This window comes from Nelusetta ayraudi, unplaced genomic scaffold, assembly GCF_046127955.1.
Source record: "Nelusetta ayraudi isolate G7.1 ecotype Tasmania unplaced genomic scaffold, CSIRO-AGI_Nayr_v1 ptg000018l, whole genome shotgun sequence".
Taxonomy (NCBI): Eukaryota; Metazoa; Chordata; class Actinopteri; order Tetraodontiformes; family Monacanthidae; genus Nelusetta; species Nelusetta ayraudi.
The window spans coordinates 545,550-565,145 of record NW_027466068.1 but is presented as its reverse complement, the minus strand read 5'-3'; the positions used below and the strand labels follow the sequence as shown (position 1 = coordinate 565,145).

At 47.4% G+C, this 19,596-nt stretch overlaps 2 protein-coding genes across 3 annotated transcripts; one reads left to right on the top strand and one right to left on the bottom strand.

Annotated features, from left to right (window-relative positions):
- Positions 1–2,022: 2,022 nt before the first annotated feature.
- Positions 2,023–4,861, bottom strand: LOC142887714 (uncharacterized). The gene is made up of 4 exons (XM_076025552.1): positions 4,662–4,861; positions 3,986–4,102; positions 3,736–3,847; positions 2,023–3,447 (listed from the first exon to the last, which is right to left on the bottom strand). Exons 1-4 carry the CDS (start codon positions 4,770–4,772, stop codon positions 3,143–3,145), a joined length of 645 nt encoding a protein of 214 aa, XP_075881667.1. The 5' UTR covers positions 4,773–4,861; the 3' UTR covers positions 2,023–3,142.
- Positions 4,862–6,456: 1,595 nt separating this feature from the next.
- slc18a1 (solute carrier family 18 member A1) lies at positions 6,457–15,360 on the top strand. 2 transcript variants are annotated; one of them, XM_076025546.1, is made up of 17 exons: positions 6,457–6,574; positions 8,534–8,632; positions 9,553–9,827; positions 9,913–10,037; positions 10,280–10,338; positions 10,429–10,512; positions 10,710–10,802; positions 10,934–11,023; positions 11,123–11,166; positions 11,267–11,327; positions 11,411–11,506; positions 11,716–11,794; positions 11,886–11,937; positions 12,307–12,370; positions 12,476–12,595; positions 13,602–13,735; positions 14,168–15,360. In XM_076025546.1, the coding sequence occupies exons 2-17, from the start codon at positions 8,536–8,538 to the stop codon at positions 14,276–14,278; spliced, it is 1,584 nt and encodes a 527-aa protein (XP_075881661.1). In that variant the 5' UTR covers positions 6,457–6,574; positions 8,534–8,535; the 3' UTR covers positions 14,279–15,360. The 2 variants fall into 2 exon arrangements, with proteins under 2 accessions (XP_075881661.1, XP_075881662.1); XM_076025547.1 differs by lacking the exon at positions 6,457–6,574 and adding an exon at positions 7,610–7,941.
- Positions 15,361–19,596: the final 4,236 nt, after the last annotated feature.

The window sequence follows — 19,596 nt, the reverse complement described above, 5'->3', positions numbered from 1 at the left end:
TGTCCTGTCGAAATCCACCTCCTTAAAATGTTTACTGCATAGCACTGAGGAATCACTTGCCGTGAATGTGTCCCTCCTCAAAGCCACTTCCCACTGCTTCCTTAAAACTTTGTCTTTAGGAAACCTTCAAAATGACACAGGAAATCACCAAAAACATTTTAAAAAGGAGCTCACTTTCTTCTTCATATTTTCTTCATTAATGTTTCTTCGAACCGCTCCTTAACAGAAGTTTTTCCAACCTATGCAAATCTATTGATAATAAACCAAAATTGCTGTAATAATAAATAAGCCTGTTTGCAAATTACTCTTCAATCAGATGTAATCTCTACTGCATTTACTGTGGGATGGGAATGAGGCATGAGAGAATATTACAGCCTGTGTCACTTGTCTAAAAAAAATATAGCTGGTCAATGTTAGACATTCTTTCTATCATAGCATTCTGGTATACGTTGTAATCTAAATCCTTGTTTTTGTTTTATCTTTCTTTCTCAGTTAAAATCGTAGGTTGTTCGCCAAGCTTCAAACTTAGTTTTGAATCATTCAGCTATTTCGCGGGAACACATGCCGGTAAATACAATACAATAGTATTACATTGATAAACGACGAATACAAAAAGGTTTAATCTTACTTGTGAAAAGTTATCCTCCGAGCCCTGCTCTCCACCGTCCGCCTGTTGGCACAGGAATAAGCAGCACAATGCTCTGGCATCTTCGACAACTGAAAACAACACGACCACAGAGTACGACCATATGAGTAGGACGACCGGTCCAAGATGGCGGCCGTATTTCTTGCTGCGCAGCGCCCCAGGCGGCGTCTTGCCTTTATTATGTCTATGTGTACACCGGTCCGTGAAAACATCGTCTCACATTAAACCGGGCCGTGATGTTTGGATGGGGTTGGGGACCGCTGCATTAAATGGCTCTCACTGTTGGCAATATGCTATCTGACCACTAGATTGCAGCAAATCCCTCGCTGTTGCTAAACGAGAGACTGCGCTCTGTTGAGTCATGGAATGGCCTCTTGTGTTGTTTTTTTTTGTTGTAAATATATGAAAACAGGTATTCTCTTTTGTCTGGTCTCTTTTATATCCACATGGTTGCATTGCTTCCAGTGCTTCCAGTGTGTATTATAGTCGAGTTCTTATCCAATCATATCTCAGTTAGCTTGTTGTCTGCATCTATGAAAGCTGCCTGAGGCCTTAAGGCTCAACAGAACAGGCTCCTGTGCACTGTAAGCAAATGGACACGGTTGGTTGCGATAACCAATCAGATCTCGAGTCTTCAATGTCAGGGCCAGCTAGAAGGTCTGATGCTGAACTTCACAAGTACACACCCAGTAAGCAAGTTGTAGTGTCAGTAGTTGAATAAGCACTCGTGGGAGGCTAAAAAAAAATCTGGGTTTAGGGTTTGGGTGAGGTTGGTATAGGGTTGGAGGTTAGGGTTTGGATGGGGTTTGTATAGGGTTAGAGTTTAGGGTTTGGGTGGGGTTGGTATAGGGTTGGAGTTTAGGGTTTGGGTGGGGTTGGTATAGGGTTGGAGTTTAGGGTTTGGGTGGGGTTGGTATAGGGTTGGAGTTTAGAGTTTGAATGGGGTTGGTATAGGGTTGAGGTTAGGGTGGAGCTGAGGATTAGGGTTGGGGTGGATGTATACAGTAGTTGTTGTTGGGGTGAGCGTAGGGTACGGGTGAAGGCTGAGCTTTATGAATTATTTCAGTGGGCACATGTATGAATATAGATGCTTTTTTTGTGGGAAATTCTGGACTCGATGATGTTTTGTGCTCCTTCACTTGGTTTAGTGTATAATTCATTCCCATGCATGTATAAATGGACTTATTTATATTGTTCAACAGCTAACACGGTGGTTAGATCATAGGGTGAACCCACTCACTTCTGAGAGACCGGGGTGAATAACGAGAGATCGGAACTATCAGTCATGGCAAACGTTAACCAGTGACAGCCTCAGAACTGGACAGGTTCTCCTCAATGAGACAAGAGTGCAGATCATGGCCCAAGATTTTTTTTTATGACATTGTGTTTATTTACATGAAGTGAAGCAGTGACAACAGAAAAACATGTCCGTAATGATTACAACCGGGTCAGACTTGCGAATACAAAACATTTCTGAGACTTGTTAGTGGTGGTGTCTATGATGGTGATGAGTATGAATCACATTCACCGGTCCTGAAAATATTTCAGATTAATGACATAATGATTCTTAGCGCAACCAAACACAGATTTTCTCTTTGGATGTTTTTTCTTTTAATAAATATCTGCTCTTCATGATTGTTTTGAATGTTTAGAATTAAGTTACTATTCATAGGTAAAGAAAAAACCCCTAATAAATAACCCTCCCTAATTATAAAGCTAACACCATGTTACACACGTGAGTCTCCGTAAAGCATTTCCCATATTCTATCCACTGGCATCTACGCGGATCGGAGCGCCGCCTGCTGGCTGTATTTACCATGTATCAACACGCTAAACTAAAGATGGCAGAGGGAAGAAGATTGAAAAGAGAAGTGCCAGCGGATTTCAGGCAGAATCTAAAGCAGCACTTTCCTCTGACGGTGATAATATTGCTTGATAATTCACTTTTTGGCCTCAAGCTCACTCATCATAAACTTCCCGCAGCTTGCTTCTATTTCATCATCATCATCATCATCCGGGTAGAAGGAGCTGGAAATCAGCGCGCCACCTATGCCAAGGAATGGTTAGCCTGTTTGTTTTAGATAGCTGGCACGCAAAGCAGCCCCTGGTGGTCACAGTGGAAATTACATGACTTTGTTGTGTTGTGTTGTTTGCTAAGTAACATCTTAAAGTGAGAAATACTGGAGAGTGCAATGTGTCACCCTTTGAAAGACAACAACTCTGCATCTGTGGTTGGTTGATGAGTGCCAGGAAAGCTTTGCCTGATCAGTTCCGCAGCAACTAACACTTACGCTCTTCCCACCAGCTAAACTCTGAGCCTCTGGGTTTCTCTGCCCACTACCTGCGCTCTAATTTCTTTTTGCTTATTTTCCGCAACAACTCCAAGGTGCCCGCCGGAGGCGACGGTGCTACCTAACCTCCACCGTCGGCCTCCTCGCTTCTACGAACTCAACCGAGGGTATGAATTAAACGTGCTCAGAGTTCACGAGTGGCGCGTCAGCAGCTCGACTCGGCCGTCCTCCTCTTCTTCCCAGAATGCCCTGCAGTCCGCTGGCCGTGGCGAGGGCGGCACACCCCTTGGCCCTTGTTCTTGCCCGACTCGGAGCGGTTGACGGCGGCACAGGAGAGGCCCGCGTCGCAGTCGCAGCGGCCCAGCTTCCTGCGCTGCTTGTTGAAGCCTCGCAGCAGACAGGCCTCGCCCTCCACGGGGATCCGCTGACAGCGCTTACCGGTCAGGTAGCGGACGCAGCACAGGCCGGCTGCACAGTCCCCGGAGCGCACGCAGCCGGACATCTCTGGGGCTGCGGGATGCAAAAGATTGAAGGTCATCATTACTGCGCTAAGAAAGATTGCTGCGCGAAGAGATAAAGAAAGGAAGAAGAGGAAAACAAAGCACAGAGAATCAGCACAAGCTGACACATTCACAGCCTCCTCTGGTGGACCACGAGGAGAATGTCTCGAGAAGGTTATACTATGAAACTAACAGATTATACGTGCTACTAGTGATCATATGACACAGAATACAACAGAATAAAGAATAATCCAAGAATACGTATTTTCCATTACAGTCCTCAATGTCTTTCTATCACCTTTTGTGCGGTTGAAGCCCTCCGTGTTGCCGCGCTGGTCCACCTCCACGTCTCGGTGCCTCTCGGCCGGGCCGGAGGGTCGGCGCTGAGCTCTGTTGCTGCACTCGGTGCTCTGAGAGACAAACCGCAACTCGTTTGTCAAAAGGAGCCACTCGACACAACCGTGAGCACGAGGAGAATCATCCCGAGTGACTGAGGATTTCTATGACTGGTTTTTATGTCGGTGTGTAACTCTCTCCGCCTGACCGACCTGAGAGGCGAAGCAGTCGGCCGAAGAACAGGAAGACGCTGACTCTCGGTGAGAACTGGAATTGGCGTCGGTGCGGCGCCGCGTCGAACGTTCCACCTGGTCACCGTGGGAACGATCCTGACGGACAGATTAGGTTAGTGACATGTTCACGTGTAAGTGGTAGGAACTCTGCACAGAAACAAAACAAAGAAGTGCGACGGAAGACGCGGAATCTTTGGGGTTCTGATTTCAGCCATGAGCCTCTTCCTGTGTTCTTCAGAACGTGGCCACTTAACCGGTCCAGAGGACCTGAGGAAGCTGATCAACAAACTGAAAAGGAGGATATGGACGTTGCACTGAAAACCTAAATTCTGGTCCAGTTGCCACAACTTAACCCTACTACACTAAGATGACCCGTACAACTGGGAACCTTCACAGACACAGTTTGGACAGCTCGGGTGGAAGCCCTCAGGCTTGTGTGTTTAGTCTACCTCTGTTCTCACTCAACGACTCAGCAGCTAAACCGAGGACCGCTTGTCCAGTCTGTCTTTCTCTGTGCACTTGACAGACACATTTTCAAGTTCCCAGGAACCAGGAGCACTCAGATCAAGACAGCAGCTAACAAACACTTCCACTGTAAAACCGCTTGAGGTAACAAAAGGGAAGAACTTCGCAAACAAGTCCTCTGTGCTCTTACCAGCAGCTCTGAACTCTGACCCGCCATCTCCCTGGAGGACCTGATGGTGTTGGAGTCCAGCGCCAGGCCACAGACCAGGGACACGCACATGAAGCTTTGCCACATCCACATCCTGCCGATGGTAAAGATCTCTAGCTGTCTGAAGAATCACACACTTTCCAAAAATCAAAAACAAACAAACGCTCCTATCTTAAATCCCTGCGTTCGAGTCTCGGAGGTGGTTTTTCAGGACCCTGGGCTGATCTTCTCGGCTGCCTGCTGGCTTGTGGCTGCTGCCTTGAGGTGCGCTGCTTTTATACCCCTCCGTTCCCCTCTGATCCGGCTCCCGCCGCCGCCCTGGCCCTCAGAAGTTTTGCACGAGGCGTTTGAAGCTCAACCGCATCAGTCGGCGGAGACAGCGCCGCCTTCGCTTCCTTCCTGGGAGCCTCGGGTGAGGCGGGACGTTTGATATGTGACACCACAGGGAGATGAAAACACACCTGGAGACACGAGACAGGTGTGCGGTTTTGACTTTATGTGGTCTGATTGTTACATAAAGACTCATTAGAGCCGAAGCCGCCTCCGTCAGGATGTGCGGCTGTTTACAGGCGATTAGGGGGCCGATTAACCGGCAGGAGTCGAGCCGTTTCATCGCCCAACCAGAACGGCCCAGTCACACCTCCGACCGCCTGGGGGGTTCTAGCAGGGACAGAGGGTGAAGGAGGTCCAGGTATGGGTGTCTGATTGACAGGCGTCCTGGTCACTTGTAGTCATGAACAGATTTTATTGACACCTGGACTAAACAATGTCAAAGAAAAACGTCGGTTGGGTTTCACGGCTCCGCCCCCCGACTGCAGGACTTCCTGTCGATGCTCTGGTGGGATTCTTGATGCCCTGCCACCTGTCAGATGATCTCTTTTGAAAACACAACCCCGGCAGACAAAGGTCGAGCCAGGCCGATGATCCCGACAGGCCTGGCGGGAAGTTTCTCAGACCGCCCGCATTTTATTTCATATTTCCCCCTGAGAAATATGTTTAAAAAGATCAGACGTCTTTGCTCACAGCCACTGGAGCCGGTTGGTAACAGGTCCAGGCTTCCTATCGGTGCGAGGAGAAACATGGGCAGTGGTGGGCAGAGTCTAACTACACAGTGTGTCTGCCTGGAGCCAATCAGCAGAGGAGAAAGTCCTCCTTCCTTCGGTTTCTTTGCTCTTCTTTGCTCTGATCGGTCAGAGTGGCTGCAGTGACGCGAAGTGACCAAGGAGATTTGCAAAGTCCAAAGCTGTGGACGGCGTGTATGCGTGAAGTGCCACTGAGGTATCGATCGGTCATGTGACCAGCGTGATTCCTCCTAATGACGGCACCTGGTGCAGACGCACGTCCAGCACGTAGGAGACGACTGCTGACATACAAGAAAGACGTCACAAAGAGGCAACGGCAGTGTAAACAGACCTGCTGCCTGTGTGCGTGTGTTAGATGTGTGTGTGTGTGTGTGTGTGTGTGTGTGTGTGTGTGTGTGTGTGTGTGTGTGTGTTAGATGTGTGTGTGATAAGGTCTTGAGCCTGCAGGTTGTTCCAGGGCTTCAATAAAAGGACAGCAGATGCTCCCAATTACTCACACACACACACACACACACACGCACGTGTATACACACACACACACACACACACACACACACAGAACAGGTCAGAGGATTGCTGCTGCTGTGTGCGTGTGTGTCTCCATATTGTCTGTTTTAGTCATTATCACAACAACACAAAGGAAACTCTGCCTCCCCCTCCTCCTCCTCAGCCCCCACCTCCACCTCCTCCTCCTCCTCTTTGCCCTCCGTCCATCACTCCATCAGGTCACTTCCAGGCTGCATTCGCTCCACCAGCAGCTGAAACAGCAGCAGCAGCATCAGTAGAAGAAGAAGAAGAGTGCCAGCCATCCAGGTAGGAGGCGCCGTCTGTCTGTGCGGTTGGAGCGAAGATCAACAGTTTTCTTTAGTGCGTGTGTGTATTGTGTGTGTAATCATGATGCAGTGACTCAGCTGTGATTGTTTTTCTTTTTTTTGTTTTTTTTCCAGTACTGTTCACATTCTAATTATATCTCAGGTTTTAATTATTGAAGGGCTCACTGGTCATTTTGATTTTTTTTAATTTATTTTTTTACCGTCATTCCTTGTCATAGCGAATCACATGTTCTGTGTTGATTCCAACATCAGCTGTTTTTGGTCATTAAGAAGTTAAAAAAACATTTCTTATTATTACCAATTATTTGTTTTGCATGTATTTAAGTTTATTTATTAAGTGTTTGTTCTGTCAGAGTTGATTGTTTTCTGTTTCTTGTTTTTTTTTTGGTGTTTCAGTCGAGTTTTGAACATAAATTGCTGATGTGAGAAGGAGAGACTTTGGCTAAAATGATCTGCGGAGGTTTGTTTCACTTTGCTACATAAACAAATTGACTAATGGACGAAATCACTTTTCATTAAGAAAAAACAACCGAAAAACAAGGAAGAAGCCAAAAGGACAGAGAGAGAGAGAGAGAGAGAGAGGGTGATGTGAAGTAAACGAGATGGTTGGAGATAAGGCAATATTGTGTGTGCGTGTGTGTGTGTGTGTGTGTGTGTGTGTGTGTGTGTGTGTGTGTCTGTGTGTGTGTGTGTGTGCTAACTCTGTTAGATAGGGAGGAAACGGCCTGTAAAACAATCAACAGGCAGTCGGAGCCGGTCGATTTGTGGCTGTAAAACGAATGAGAAATAATAATAATTAAAAAAAAAAGAAAAGAACCCCGAAGAAAAACAATCGTTAACAAATAAAGTGAGATATGAGCGGACCGGTGAACGGCTCATTTATCACATGATCTGACCAACATTAACGAAGTCTTTGATGAACAAAGTCAAACACGGAATAAAAATAATCTAGATTTCTACAAAGAAAATCGAGATCGGAATCAGAATAAGCATTGGGATGCTAACACCAGGCATGCTAACATCAATGTGCTAGCACTGGGCTGCTAAAAGATTTGATTGGGATTTAACTTCATACTGTCTTTGATTGATTAGCATGTCTGTAAGAAAATATTAACCATTTAGCAGCATAACACAGTTGAAGACATCACAATATAAATAAATAAGTAATAAAAAAGAATTAAAAAGTTTCCTGCGTTATCTCTGCTAAATGTCTCCCAGAATCGGCGCCATGCCGATGCTAGTGTAGTTTAGCATGAGTATGCTAGCGTAGCTTAGCATGAGGAGGAAGTGGAAGCAGCAGGACACCAGATCAACAGAGCAGATGTAGAAGCAGTGCCAGCTTTGAGTGTGAGGGGCTCAGACTAATATCTGGAGTCTGTGATAACAGGCGGCCGTGCTGTTGTCTTATTAAAGATCAGATGCGATAACACGGAGCTCTCGGCTCCTTTATTACACAACAGGAACTCTGGAATCAAACAACGTGGCGTACAACAGACACACGTCCTCGCTGCAGACAGCGGTTTGTCATTCACAGCCCTCCGTCTTCTTCTTCTTTATTAAGTTAACGCAGCGAACACACGTGTGCAGCAGGAAGAAGACACGACCCACGAGAAGCACTTTCAGCTAGCACGAAACCCCGAGCACAAACCTGCTTTTTGCCGAAAGCACAAACCTCTAAACAAAAAAAGACCCAACTGTTTTATGAAGGAAATCTGTGCAAGAAAATAAATGTATATTTAATGTTTATTATAAGAATTTGTATTTTTGTAGTTTTTTTCTCCTTTGTTCAGTTTTAGTTTTATTTTGTTTAGAGTTGTGTTAACACAAAGGCAGGGAACACAGAACGCCTATAATGAAATCATTAACTGCTGCTGTTGTTGCTTGTGTGCATGTGTGTGTGTGTGTGTGTGTGTGTGTGTGTGTGTGTGTGTGTGTGTAGACATGATGTGGCTCCACCAGAGTCGAGGGTCTCCCAGACTCGTTCTGGTTGTGGTATTTGTCGCATTGCTGCTTGACAACATGCTGCTAACAGTAGTTGGTGAGTATACGCATGCACACACGCACACATCCATACACACAAACACACACACACACACGCACACAAATGTTAGTTTGGTCATACATCTATATTACAAACAATTGCATTAAACTAGACTTATGCTAATGACATGCTAGTGCTTTTAGCATTGCTTTGACAAGGCATCAATGAACACGTTTAGTTTGTGTGAAGTTTCTCCAACGACTCATTGAAAAATGCTATTCACAAAATAGCAACAACGTGTGCTCAGGGTTTGCTGGATGTCAGATGATGAATTTCATCTTGGAAACCAAACTGTGACGCAAGCACAAACCTGCAGGTCGACATTATCGTCATCAGTTAGCCTCCCAGCTAAATGTAAAGGCTTCACACATGCGCGCACACACACACACAAACGCGCACACATGCGCGCTTGCATGCTTGAACCCCTGGCCTTGAACTTTAAATTGAGCAGTCTCAGTTCACAGCTGTCTCCTTCACTCTCTTCTCCCCTCAGTGTTTGACTTCAGAATGAACAAATCTCCAGTAACTCGTCTCTGAGCCTCATAGTATTGCAGTCCGTCTGAATAAGAAATTAAAGCCAGTAGTGCGAAAAGTAAAATGTCAGGCTGGCAGACTTTGCTGTTGGGTTTAGGCTGGGATTAGAGTGAGGTTTATGGCTAGGGTTAGGGTTGAGTTGGGCTTGGAGTTAGGGTTAGGGTTAGGGTTCGGGGTGGGGTTAGGGTTAGGGTTGGAGTTTGAGCTAGGGTTTGGGTTGGCATTGGGGTTAGGGTTAGGGTTCGGGGTGGGATTAGGGTTCGGGATGGGGTTAGGGTTGGCATTGGGGTTAGGGTTAGAGTTAGAGGTCTTGAGATTGGTGACATTGATGTTGTTTTCTGATTCACACATCAGCTCATCCCGTCGTATTTCTCCTGCCTCAGTGCCCATCATACCAACGTTCCTCTACGCCATTGATCATCCCAGTCCAGAGCCCCAGACACTGGGGCCTCCTCTGCTTCCCGGGCCCAGCACCAGTTCCCTGGTCCTGGACACCGTGTCAACTCAGAGTGGCCGGTCACCTCCTGCCCCCTCCTCCCCCTCCCCCTTGCTGTCCATGTTTGACAACACCACATTCAGCATGCAGGAGGTCCAGACCACACCTGGTACAGATGTCCAGCCCGCCGACGTGCAGACCAACCAGACAACTGACGCAGCGGTGGGTTGAGGCCTTCACAGAGAACAGACCCTGAACCAGAACCTCCTGCTCACCTCTTCCTCCCCCTCCTCGTCCTATCTTGCAGAACTCCTCCTGTCTTCAAGACAGTCTGTTCCTGGAGCAGGAGAACGTTCGTGTGGGTTTGCTGTTTGCCTCCAAAGCTCTCATCCAGCTGCTCATCAACCCCTTCGTTGGACCGCTAACGAACAGGTAACAGAGCAAGGCAGGTGTGGGACAGGAGGGCCGGTCGAGACATTGAGGAAGATTTATCCTCAAACAACAGCTGTCTTCTTCTTCTTCTTCTTCTTCTTCTTCTTCTTCTTCTTCTTCTTCTTCTTCTTATTATTATTATTATTATTATTATTATTATTGTTGGCCTTAATTTGAAATCAGCTCCATGAATGAAGTGAAAAAACGTTGAGTGTGTGAATACAACCAAGTTTTGTGTGTAGGGTCGGCTACCACATCCCCATGTTTGCCGGCTTCATCATCATGTTTGTGTCCACCATCTGTAAGTATGGCACGCGCGCACCCATGCACAAATTGTTGACAGCACACTTCTAATAATAGTAAGACAAGATTGAATGTGGGTGTGTGTCAGTGTTTGCGTTCTCAGGCACCTACGCACTGCTGTTCTTCGCTCGCTCGCTGCAGGGAATCGGCTCGTCGTTCTCCTCTGTGGCAGGTGGACACACACTCTCTCTCTTACACACACAAACACACGTCTCTTTTGTGGACACACCAAAGTGGAAAAAGTGAACCACGATAGTTGTCCTACCCATTGGTTGGTTGCAGTATTACCCATTAGCATCTCCTCCTGCATTATAGCAGATGATATGTTGTGCGTTCTTGGTGGAATGTTTTTATTGTGTGTGTGCACAGGTCTGGGGATGTTGGCCAGTGTGTACACTGATGACGAGGAGAGGGGTGTAGCCATGGGCATCGCACTGGGAGGACTGGCAATGGGAGTCCTGAGTGAGAACTCACACACACACACACACACACACACACACTAGAGAATTTTGAAAGACATGATGTGTTTCTGTCTTTCTGTGAGTTGTGTGTCCTTGTGGTGTGCAGCCTGTCCTTTGGTGTGTGTTTTTCAGTCGGAGCTCCGTTTGGCAGTGTGATGTACGAGTTTGTGGGGAAGAGCGCCCCCTTTATGATCCTGGCGTTCCTGGCTGTGTTTGACGGAGGTGAGGGATGCTGCTCTCCCAATGCAAAAAGATGCACAACGGTCCAGTTGAAGCCATTTTCATGTGTTTGAGTGTGTGTGTTTGGTGTGTGTTTTGCAGCCTTACAACTTTGCATCCTGCAGCCGTCAAAGATTTCTCCTGGGGTGAGTTCCCAGCCACTAACCCTGCCCCTGACCCCGCCTCCCACCGCCTCCTGCTGTGTGGTCCAGTCTGACCCGCGCCTTGTTGTGTGTCTGTTTCCAGAGCGTGGAGGGAACGCCGCTGCTGACGCTGTTGAAGGACCCGTACATCCTCGTCAGTGCAGGTGAGAACCGCACCGTGTGGGGGCGAACAGCAGAGGGTGACAGAGAGTCCAGCGGTTCAGCAGCTCTGCCTCCGTCCCTGCAGGCTCGCTGTGCTTCGCCAACATGGGCGTGGCCATCCTGGAGCCCACCCTGCCCATCTGGATGATGCAGACCATGTGCTCGCCGAGGTGGCAGCTCGGTAGGAGCCACTTCCTGTCGTCCTGTCCTGCACTTCCTGCGTGGTTTCCTTCCCCCTTCAACATTAACTCACAGAAATACATTTACTCATATTTTTACCTCAAGAGTTATTGTGCCTATGTGACAGCTGGTTGTGTGTGTGTGTGTGTGTGTGTGTGTGTGTGTGTGTGTGTGTGTGTGTGTGTGTGTGTGTGTGTGTGATATCTGCAGGTATGGCCTTCCTTCCTGCCAGTATTTCCTACCTGATAGGAACAAACCTGTTTGGTCTGCTCGCCAACAAGATGGGACGGTCAGTGTGTGTTTGTGTGTGTGTGTGTGTGTTTGTGTGTATGACTGTTCACTCACCCACCGACTGAGTGACAGGGTGTTTGGTTCTTTAGGTGGCTCTGCTCCATGCTGGGGATGTTCATCGTTGGCGTCAGTCTGCTGTGTGTAAGTGCAACATCCATCTGTTCATCCATCCATCCACTCATCCATCCAACCATCCTTTCATCTGTTCATCCATCCATCCATCCATCCAATATCCATCTGTTCATCCATCCATCCACTCATCCATCCAACCATCCTTTCATCTGTTCATCCATCCATCCATCCAACATCCATCTGTTCATCCATCCATCCAACCATCTAGCTGTTCATTCATCCATCCATCCACTCATCCATCCAACCATCCATATGTTCATCCATCCATCTATCTATGATCCATCCATCCTGGACTAACCTGGTGTGTGTGTGTGTGTGTGTGTGTGTGTGTGTGTGTGTGTGTGTGTGCGTGCGTGCGTGTGCGTGCGTGCCTGCCAGGTCCCTTTTGCCACCAATATCTACGGTCTGATTGGACCAAACGGAGGTCTGGGCTTCGCCATAGGTGACTGTCAGCATGTATCACAGGGGCCAGGGGGGGATTGTGGGTAGTAGTGATGCAGGGATTGTGTATGACCTGTGCCATGACCCTGCGTCATGTGACCCGCAGGTATGGTCGACTCCTCCATGATGGCCATCATGGGCTACTTGGTGGACATTCGCCATGCCTCCGTCTACGGCAGTGTCTACGCCATCGCTGACGTGGCCCTGTGCATGGGCTTCGCCATCGGTAACACACACACACACACACACACACACACACACAGGCTGGTTTGGTTATATATTCATGTTACAAGCATGATTTTCTAGTGTTGAGTTGTTCTCTGCATGAAACTAGACTGATGTTGACGACATGCTAGTGGCTAGTGGCGTTAGCATTGCTTTGACAAGGCATCACTTATATTAACACAATACCTGCGTTTCCATGACCCCTAGAATTGCGCAAAACCTAAATATGGCCATAAAACCTGGTTATGGAAACTCAGTTTGGAAAAACCTCTCAAGTGTGGCTGAAAGGTTTTGAGGCTCTGATGATGAGGTTTTTCACACGTATCCAGAGAGAGGAATATCGCAAAATGTCATGGAAAGACGTGACCAGTTCAATGACCAGTGAAAATGGCGTGTTGTAGTGACCTACAAAGGTGGGAAGGGGAGAGACATTCACCTGGTTGGCGGGGTACTTAAGTGGGCATGATGGGGGCGGGGTTTGGTGTGTTTGATGTTCCAGGTTCCACGTAGAGCGGTGGATTTGAATGTGTTGGAAGTGCCGAGAATAAACGCTTCAACCTTCTGCCTTCGCTTCTGGGTCTCATTCTCTGCACCTCCACATTGGTGACCATTGGTATGATTGGACGGAGGAGGAGACAGAATATTTTTTACAAGTCATCAAACAGAAAAATATAACAAGCATTCTGGAGAAACGCAAAGAAACATAAGCAAAGTTTATTCTCATAGAATTACAGCTTATGGCTTCATACCATTCATTGGAAACCCCTGCAAATTACGATTGTACTTTGTCGAAACTTTAGAAATATATTTTGCGAAAAACTGTCATGGATTTGGAGCTACGGTTTGGTTTGTGTAAAGTTTCTCTAACAACTCATTAAAAAGTGTCATTAACAAAATAGCAACAACATGATCCTACAAAAAACATCAAAATAAATAAACACTGTGATTTAAAGCCTGATGAACTCAAGTTTTTTTACGGTCTTTTTGTCTTGTGTGTGTGACTCCAGGACCATCCACTGGGGGCGCCCTGGTGCAGGCGGTGGGATTCCCCTGCCTCATGGTCTTCATCGGGGTCATCAACATCCTGTACGCGCCGCTGTGCATCCTGCTGCGGAACCCCGCCGTCCGAGAGGAGAAAATGGTGAGTGGGGCGTCCCCTGAGGATGAATTCCCAACCTGGCCGGAATTCCCTCCTCCACTCACTGCTCCTGGTTCTCCCTGGATCTCCCTGGAATGACTTCCTGATCCCCAGACTTTTTCAAAGCTCCGCTTGGGTCACCTGTCACGTGACCGCAGCTCCCAGGAGCAATTCAAACACACTGTGATGGTGTGCGAGTGCAGCGGCAGGTCCGGACACATCCGCAGGAAGTGTGTGCGTGTTTGTGAGTGTGAGTGTGTGTGCGAGTGTGTGTCTTTGATGCTGAATCCGAGGTGTTAAGGCTGTTTGTGTGAAGTCATTACACAGTGATTAGACTTATCACAGATCAGAGGCTGAAGAGGAAACATTTCTGAGCTCTCTAATACACCTAGATTACACTGATTATCTGTGTGTGTGTGTGTGTGTGTGTTGCAGGCGATTATCGACCAGGAGTGTGTGATGCACAGGAAAAGCTACAACACGCAGAAGGAAAGCCGTGAATTTCCTCTGAGCGACTACAGTGAAGAAGAAGAGACGGGGGAGTGATGCACACACACCACACACGCAGGCAAACACACACACACACACACACCACACACCACACACCGCACACACACACACACACACACACACACACCTGAGGTCACCCATGTTGTTGTGATGTTGTAGGTTCCGTTATCAGACTTCCTGTCAGGACAGAGCAGACATGAGACACGTGGACATGTGAAACCTGTAGTTTGGGATGTTTTTCGGAATGCCGGGAACACACACCTTGTTTTGACGCAGTGGGGGTGAAGAAATTGCACACACACACACACACACACACACACACACACACACGTGCGCGACACGCAAACCCCCTCCAGTTGTGCATATTTTTACAGGAACCATAACATGTTGTGTACCACTGTCACTCGAGCAGCAGATTTCACCTTTTTCCGACCTGACCGCCTGATCTGAACTCTGGGAAAAAAGAAAAAAATGCACAGTAGTTTGAAAAGCATGGAGCTCCAGAGAGAAGTGTGCTGTTATTGATCATTTCTAATGAGAATTTAGACAAAATCTGTTCTGTGGAACCGACTTATCTGAGTGATTTTACAGATCCCGATAGCAGCGAGCTAACAGTCATTCTGCCGGCTTTGCCTCACCGTTTGTTTTTCCTGAAACCGAAACTGTCATCCATTGAATGCGACTCAAATCCCCCAGAACCCCCTTCCCCCAACACGTCAAGCTTTACAAGTGTTTACATTGAAAGCCATGTCAAAGTGTGCAACGTCCTGCTAATGTTTCTGTGTGAAGCTGCAATGGGAGCTAAAGCTAACGTTTTCTTTAAAAAACTGAAAAAACAAACAAAAAAAAACCAACCTTCCCAGCATTTTTCCGTCTACTTGACGAGCCTCGAGTCGTAGTTCCGTTGACCTCGCCAGTCAGGAATCAGCAGTCCAGAATCTTTTGCTTCAGTGGCGTGGCTGCAGTGTTGCCGACTGTCATTCAGAAGAATCAAGGAGGCCTCCTGCAGTGCTCAGGGTCATGACCTTCACAGGCCAGTGGCTCCCAGCATCACAACTTAAAAAATTGGGTTTCAAAAAAACGAAATGGTTTGCATAGTTTGAACTGCTTTGTTCCCAATAGATATTAGAAATACACTGAATAATAATAAACATAAATAATGATAATAATAATATAGTAATAGTAAATTATTATTTATTATTATTATTATCATTATTATTATTATTTATTAAATAAACTGAATGATTAAATTGCATTGAATTTTTTTAATTGAACATATTTTTGCACAACAGTCAATACAGTGCAGGATTGATGGCTTTACAAAGGAATGAAATAAATAAAGCTGAAAAGAACCAGCGACAATACAGGACCGACCCCCTCAAGTAATGAGTTACAACGGGTCGACCCGTTGACCCGTTTCATTGTCAAATACGGGACAATTCTGTATTTTAAGGGCCGGTTGGCAACCGTTGCCAAGAGCGTCATCACATTCAGTCAAGATTTCCTCCCAGCTGAGATTCCGCCGCTCCGACAGCCTGAGTCGTGAGGTGCGACGTAGACCTCTGACGCCTTGGTGCGCAGCTCCTTCCTTCCCCTTCACAACAACACTTCCATCAGCAGTTCCATCAGTGGTCATTAAAAAAAAAAAACCTTTGGTCGCTCCCCTTCTTGTGCGTTCTTTCAATTCCCTTTGCTGTTTTTCCAGGTCTGCTGTTGATTAGATCCTCACACTACTGTGCGATTTCACTCTGCCTGTCACCCTTTGTCGAGATGTTGAAGTGTGCCTGTATCTTGACCTCTGACCTGTGTCCTCATTAAAAACCTACTGTCACCCCGGGCGACGCCTGGCTCACCTGCCTCTGTTTGTCGCCCCGAGCCGCCGGCCAGCCGGTCGTCAGGGCGGTGGGGATGAGAGGCTGCGGATTTGCCTGAATGGCGGCCGCCTCTTATCTGCTCTTTAATTTCCTGCAGCGGGCCGTTCCTTTGTCGGGGCAACGGCGGCCGAGGGTGGAAACGCAAACAGGAAGCGGACGAGACGCTGACAGATTCTCTTTGACGGGACTCACTGATTTCATTAACTTTAGTCCAGATACCTGCGTTCAGCGCGTGATGGAAAACCTCAACCCAGGTCTCATGGTTCAAGCAAATTGCAGCAGCAGGGGAGTTTGTGGTTCAAAAAAAGAAAACTCATTTTAGGACGTAGGTCCTTGATTGATATCATTTCTTCAAATCCAGCGGGCCGGATTAAAATGATTAACGGGCTACATATGGCCCTCGGGCCGTAGTTTGCCGATGCCTGATCAGGAGAGTCAACAGTGAAGCCCATTCGCCAGTTTCTTTACCAGTCAAATGACTGTTACACACAGGGCTAAGAGCAGAGCCAAACCCTGAGTTCATCTGATTTCATCTCTAAGCAGCTCAGATCAGGCCAGTGACTGTGACTGCAGCTTTTAATCTTCAGATTTTCTTTATCAATTAAAGTTCAACACTGATTAACAACTGAATCACATTCTCGAACAGTTCATCGTGGAAAATTAAAGTGGAAAAAAGGAGGAAAAACAAAAGAAAAAAAAATACACAACGCAGGGCTCGGCTCTTGCGTCGAGTCATACAAACCATCGTTTTCATCCCAAGTGACCAAAACGACGCTACGAGCTAACTAGCCTGTGGAAATCAAAGTGTGAGTGCTAGCGTCGTCCTTTCACTCAAGCAGCCAAGCAGAGGCTGATGGCAGTGTCAACGTCCTTACACACCGGGCAATGGGAACAAGCGATGTAAATAAACCCTGGAAAAGCTCATTTTTGGCCGGCAGATTTTTCCCATACACACCCAGCGTGAGGCCAATGTTGTGGTAAAATATGCTAAGTGGATAAAGTCTGGTACCCTTTCTTTGGCACCGAAGGAGAAACAATGGAGTCGACTCCATCCTCAAGCGGTGATGTCCTGGTGATGGTTGGATTAAAAAAGAAAAAGAATAGAAGTCTTTGGGTTCAGCCAATATTGGAGATGGAGATGGTTGAGTTCAACACGGCGATCCAGGAGATCAAAATTTTACCACTTGAGATTTGGTCAGTATTTTAGAAAGACCCTCAGACAATTTGAAGGAACAGCTCCGTCAACTGGCTGGTTTGCAGAGACCAGTGCTGATGCTGCCAGGAATGTTTTGATGCGACGTCCTCGACGTGCCAACATTGTTTTGACTGGTCAGAGGTCCAGCCGCTGTCCTTTTTGCCTTGGCAAAATTCAACACAAGAATTGAAAACATTACAGACGCTTTTTCGCTCTGTGGAATTTTGCTGTCGGTGTTGAAGGTTGCATTGACCTCAAGAGCTTTAAAAAAAAAGTGAATTATTCACCTCGCAAATTCGGTGTGTAAGGACCATCAGAGTGTTGGAGCTCCTCGTCCAACCAAACACCAGAAAGTCTCAGGTTCAACTGGAGGTCTGCGCCAGCGGCTCCGTCGCCCGGGGGTCCTCATCGCCGAGTGCCGTTTGGGAGGCGGAGCCCGAGCAGCGACCCGGTGGTGGCGACTGTGGCGGCTGTTGCAGCTGTGGCGGCGACTCAATGAGCAGCACCTCCTGTTTGTAGACGGTGGCGCCCCCTGTGGTCTTCTGCTTGCTGTAGCCCATCTGCTTGAGGGTGCGGCGTGCGGTGCGCTCCGAGATGGTCCTGGTCTGCAGGCCCTGGTTGTAGCGGGCCGTGATCTGGGCCACGGTGGCCTTGCCGTCGTCCTGCAGCAGCCGGCCCATCCGCCGCTGGCCGCCGACGTCCACCAGGCTTTTCCTGCCGCACAGCCGCCGCCCGCTGGACGTCTTCTCGCCGTCGCTCCACTCCCGGTACACCCTGGAGACGGTGGTGCGCGAGAAGCCCAGCAGCTCCACCGTCTGAGACAGGCTCAGGCCGGCCCGCCTGGCGCCCACCACCATCCCGCGCTCAAAGTCACTCAGGTCCCCTTTCTTCCCCATCCTGGCCCCCCGTCACCACCACCACCTCCACCACCTCCTCCCCAAACTCTGCGTCCTGGAAAAGACGTAAAGTGATTGATGAGTGACCAGAGGAAACAACAATACATAAAAAAAAAACAATCTCTTCATTTAAAGATTTTAACCCAAATGTTTTTTTTTTTAATTCAATCTTCCATCCCCCCCTGCATTTCAATCACATTCTCATTTTTAAGGCGAACAGTCAAATTACATAGAGGATGAAATGTCTTTGTACGTTGTTGGACTCCACTTCACTTCTGTTTGCAACGTGCCGAGACGTCAAGTCAGTGGTTCATAATTGATTGAGGTCTGCACAACAATGTTGACAGGGAATGGACAACCTAGGAGAAGCAACAAAAGTATAAATATTACAATAAAGAATATTGTGACGTCACAACATTGAGTTGCATTTGGCCAATCACAAGATACATTTGTTGATTTCCCCCCCCCCTAAAACGTGTAGTTTTGTTTTACTTTGTAAAACTGACAACTGAAATACTGTAATTATGGACTTTCTTTAATTATATGTGTGTGTGTGTGTGTGTGTGTGTGTGTGTGTGTGTGTGTGTGTGTGTGTGTGTGTGTGAGTGAGTGAGTGAGTGAGAGAGAGAGAGATTCATAGACAGGCAGACAGACCCTCCTGAATCTTGCCGGGATGTTCTTGTGCTTTTGACGCTGCCTCAATATTATGTCGCCACTGACTGAGTATCATTGAAAGAATTAGCAGGTCATAATAGATTCTCCGGTCAATGCGCTGAAACATCTGGCTACCGCAGTCATCACCGAGGCGGTGGCTACAGCTACAAGAAGCCCAAAACACATCATCCCCACCCAGACTGCACCAACCGGAAGTGGTTAAAACTGCTGTTATTTGAGTCGTTCTCACCTGTTGAGGACAGACGCACCGTCGGCAGGGAGCATCTACCATCAACACACACACACACACACACACACACACACACCGCTGGACGGGAACACCGACTTCCGTCTGAGCAGTGACATTCAACTTCCGGTGATACGGCCATGGCGCTCACAGCGCCCTCTTTTGCTCACATTCTACAACAAAAACGTGACGAGCGAAGCGAAATCGTGTTGTTCTTCACGTCCGTAAAACGCGTAAACCCGAACCGAAGAAAATATTGATATATTTTATTAATTTTCGTGAATTAATGTTAACTTTCGATACTCTTGTGGCAGACCAGAGAACTTCTGGTCGGGCAGCTTAAACAGGGCAGGGTGCAAAGGCCAGACAGACACGGACATAAACAGACGGGCAGGGGGGGAAATGACTGTGATCTAATAATAATAATAATAATAATAATAATAATAATAATAATAATAATAATAATAATAATAATGTTGATCGTGCAG

Bases quoted from the DNA above. Each gene is read 5' to 3' on its own strand.
- slc18a1 (XM_076025546.1), top strand. From the start codon at position 8,536: ATGATGTGGCTCCACCAGAGTCGAGGGTCTCCCAGACTCGTTCTGGTT. The intron at 8,633-9,552 runs GTGAGTATACGC...CTCCTGCCTCAG, and splicing joins CATGCTGCTAACAGTAGTTG to TGCCCATCATACCAACGTTC. The intron at 12,371-12,475 runs GTGACTGTCAGC...TGTGACCCGCAG, and splicing joins AGGTCTGGGCTTCGCCATAG to GTATGGTCGACTCCTCCATG.
- LOC142887714 (XM_076025552.1), bottom strand. From the start codon at position 4,772: ATGTGGATGTGGCAAAGCTTCATGTGCGTGTCCCTGGTCTGTGGCCTG. The intron at 4,103-4,661 runs GTAAGAGCACAG...TCTGTCCGTCAG, and splicing joins GTCAGAGTTCAGAGCTGCTG to GATCGTTCCCACGGTGACCA. The intron at 3,448-3,735 runs GTGATAGAAAGA...TGCATCCCGCAG, and splicing joins GGGCTTCAACCGCACAAAAG to CCCCAGAGATGTCCGGCTGC.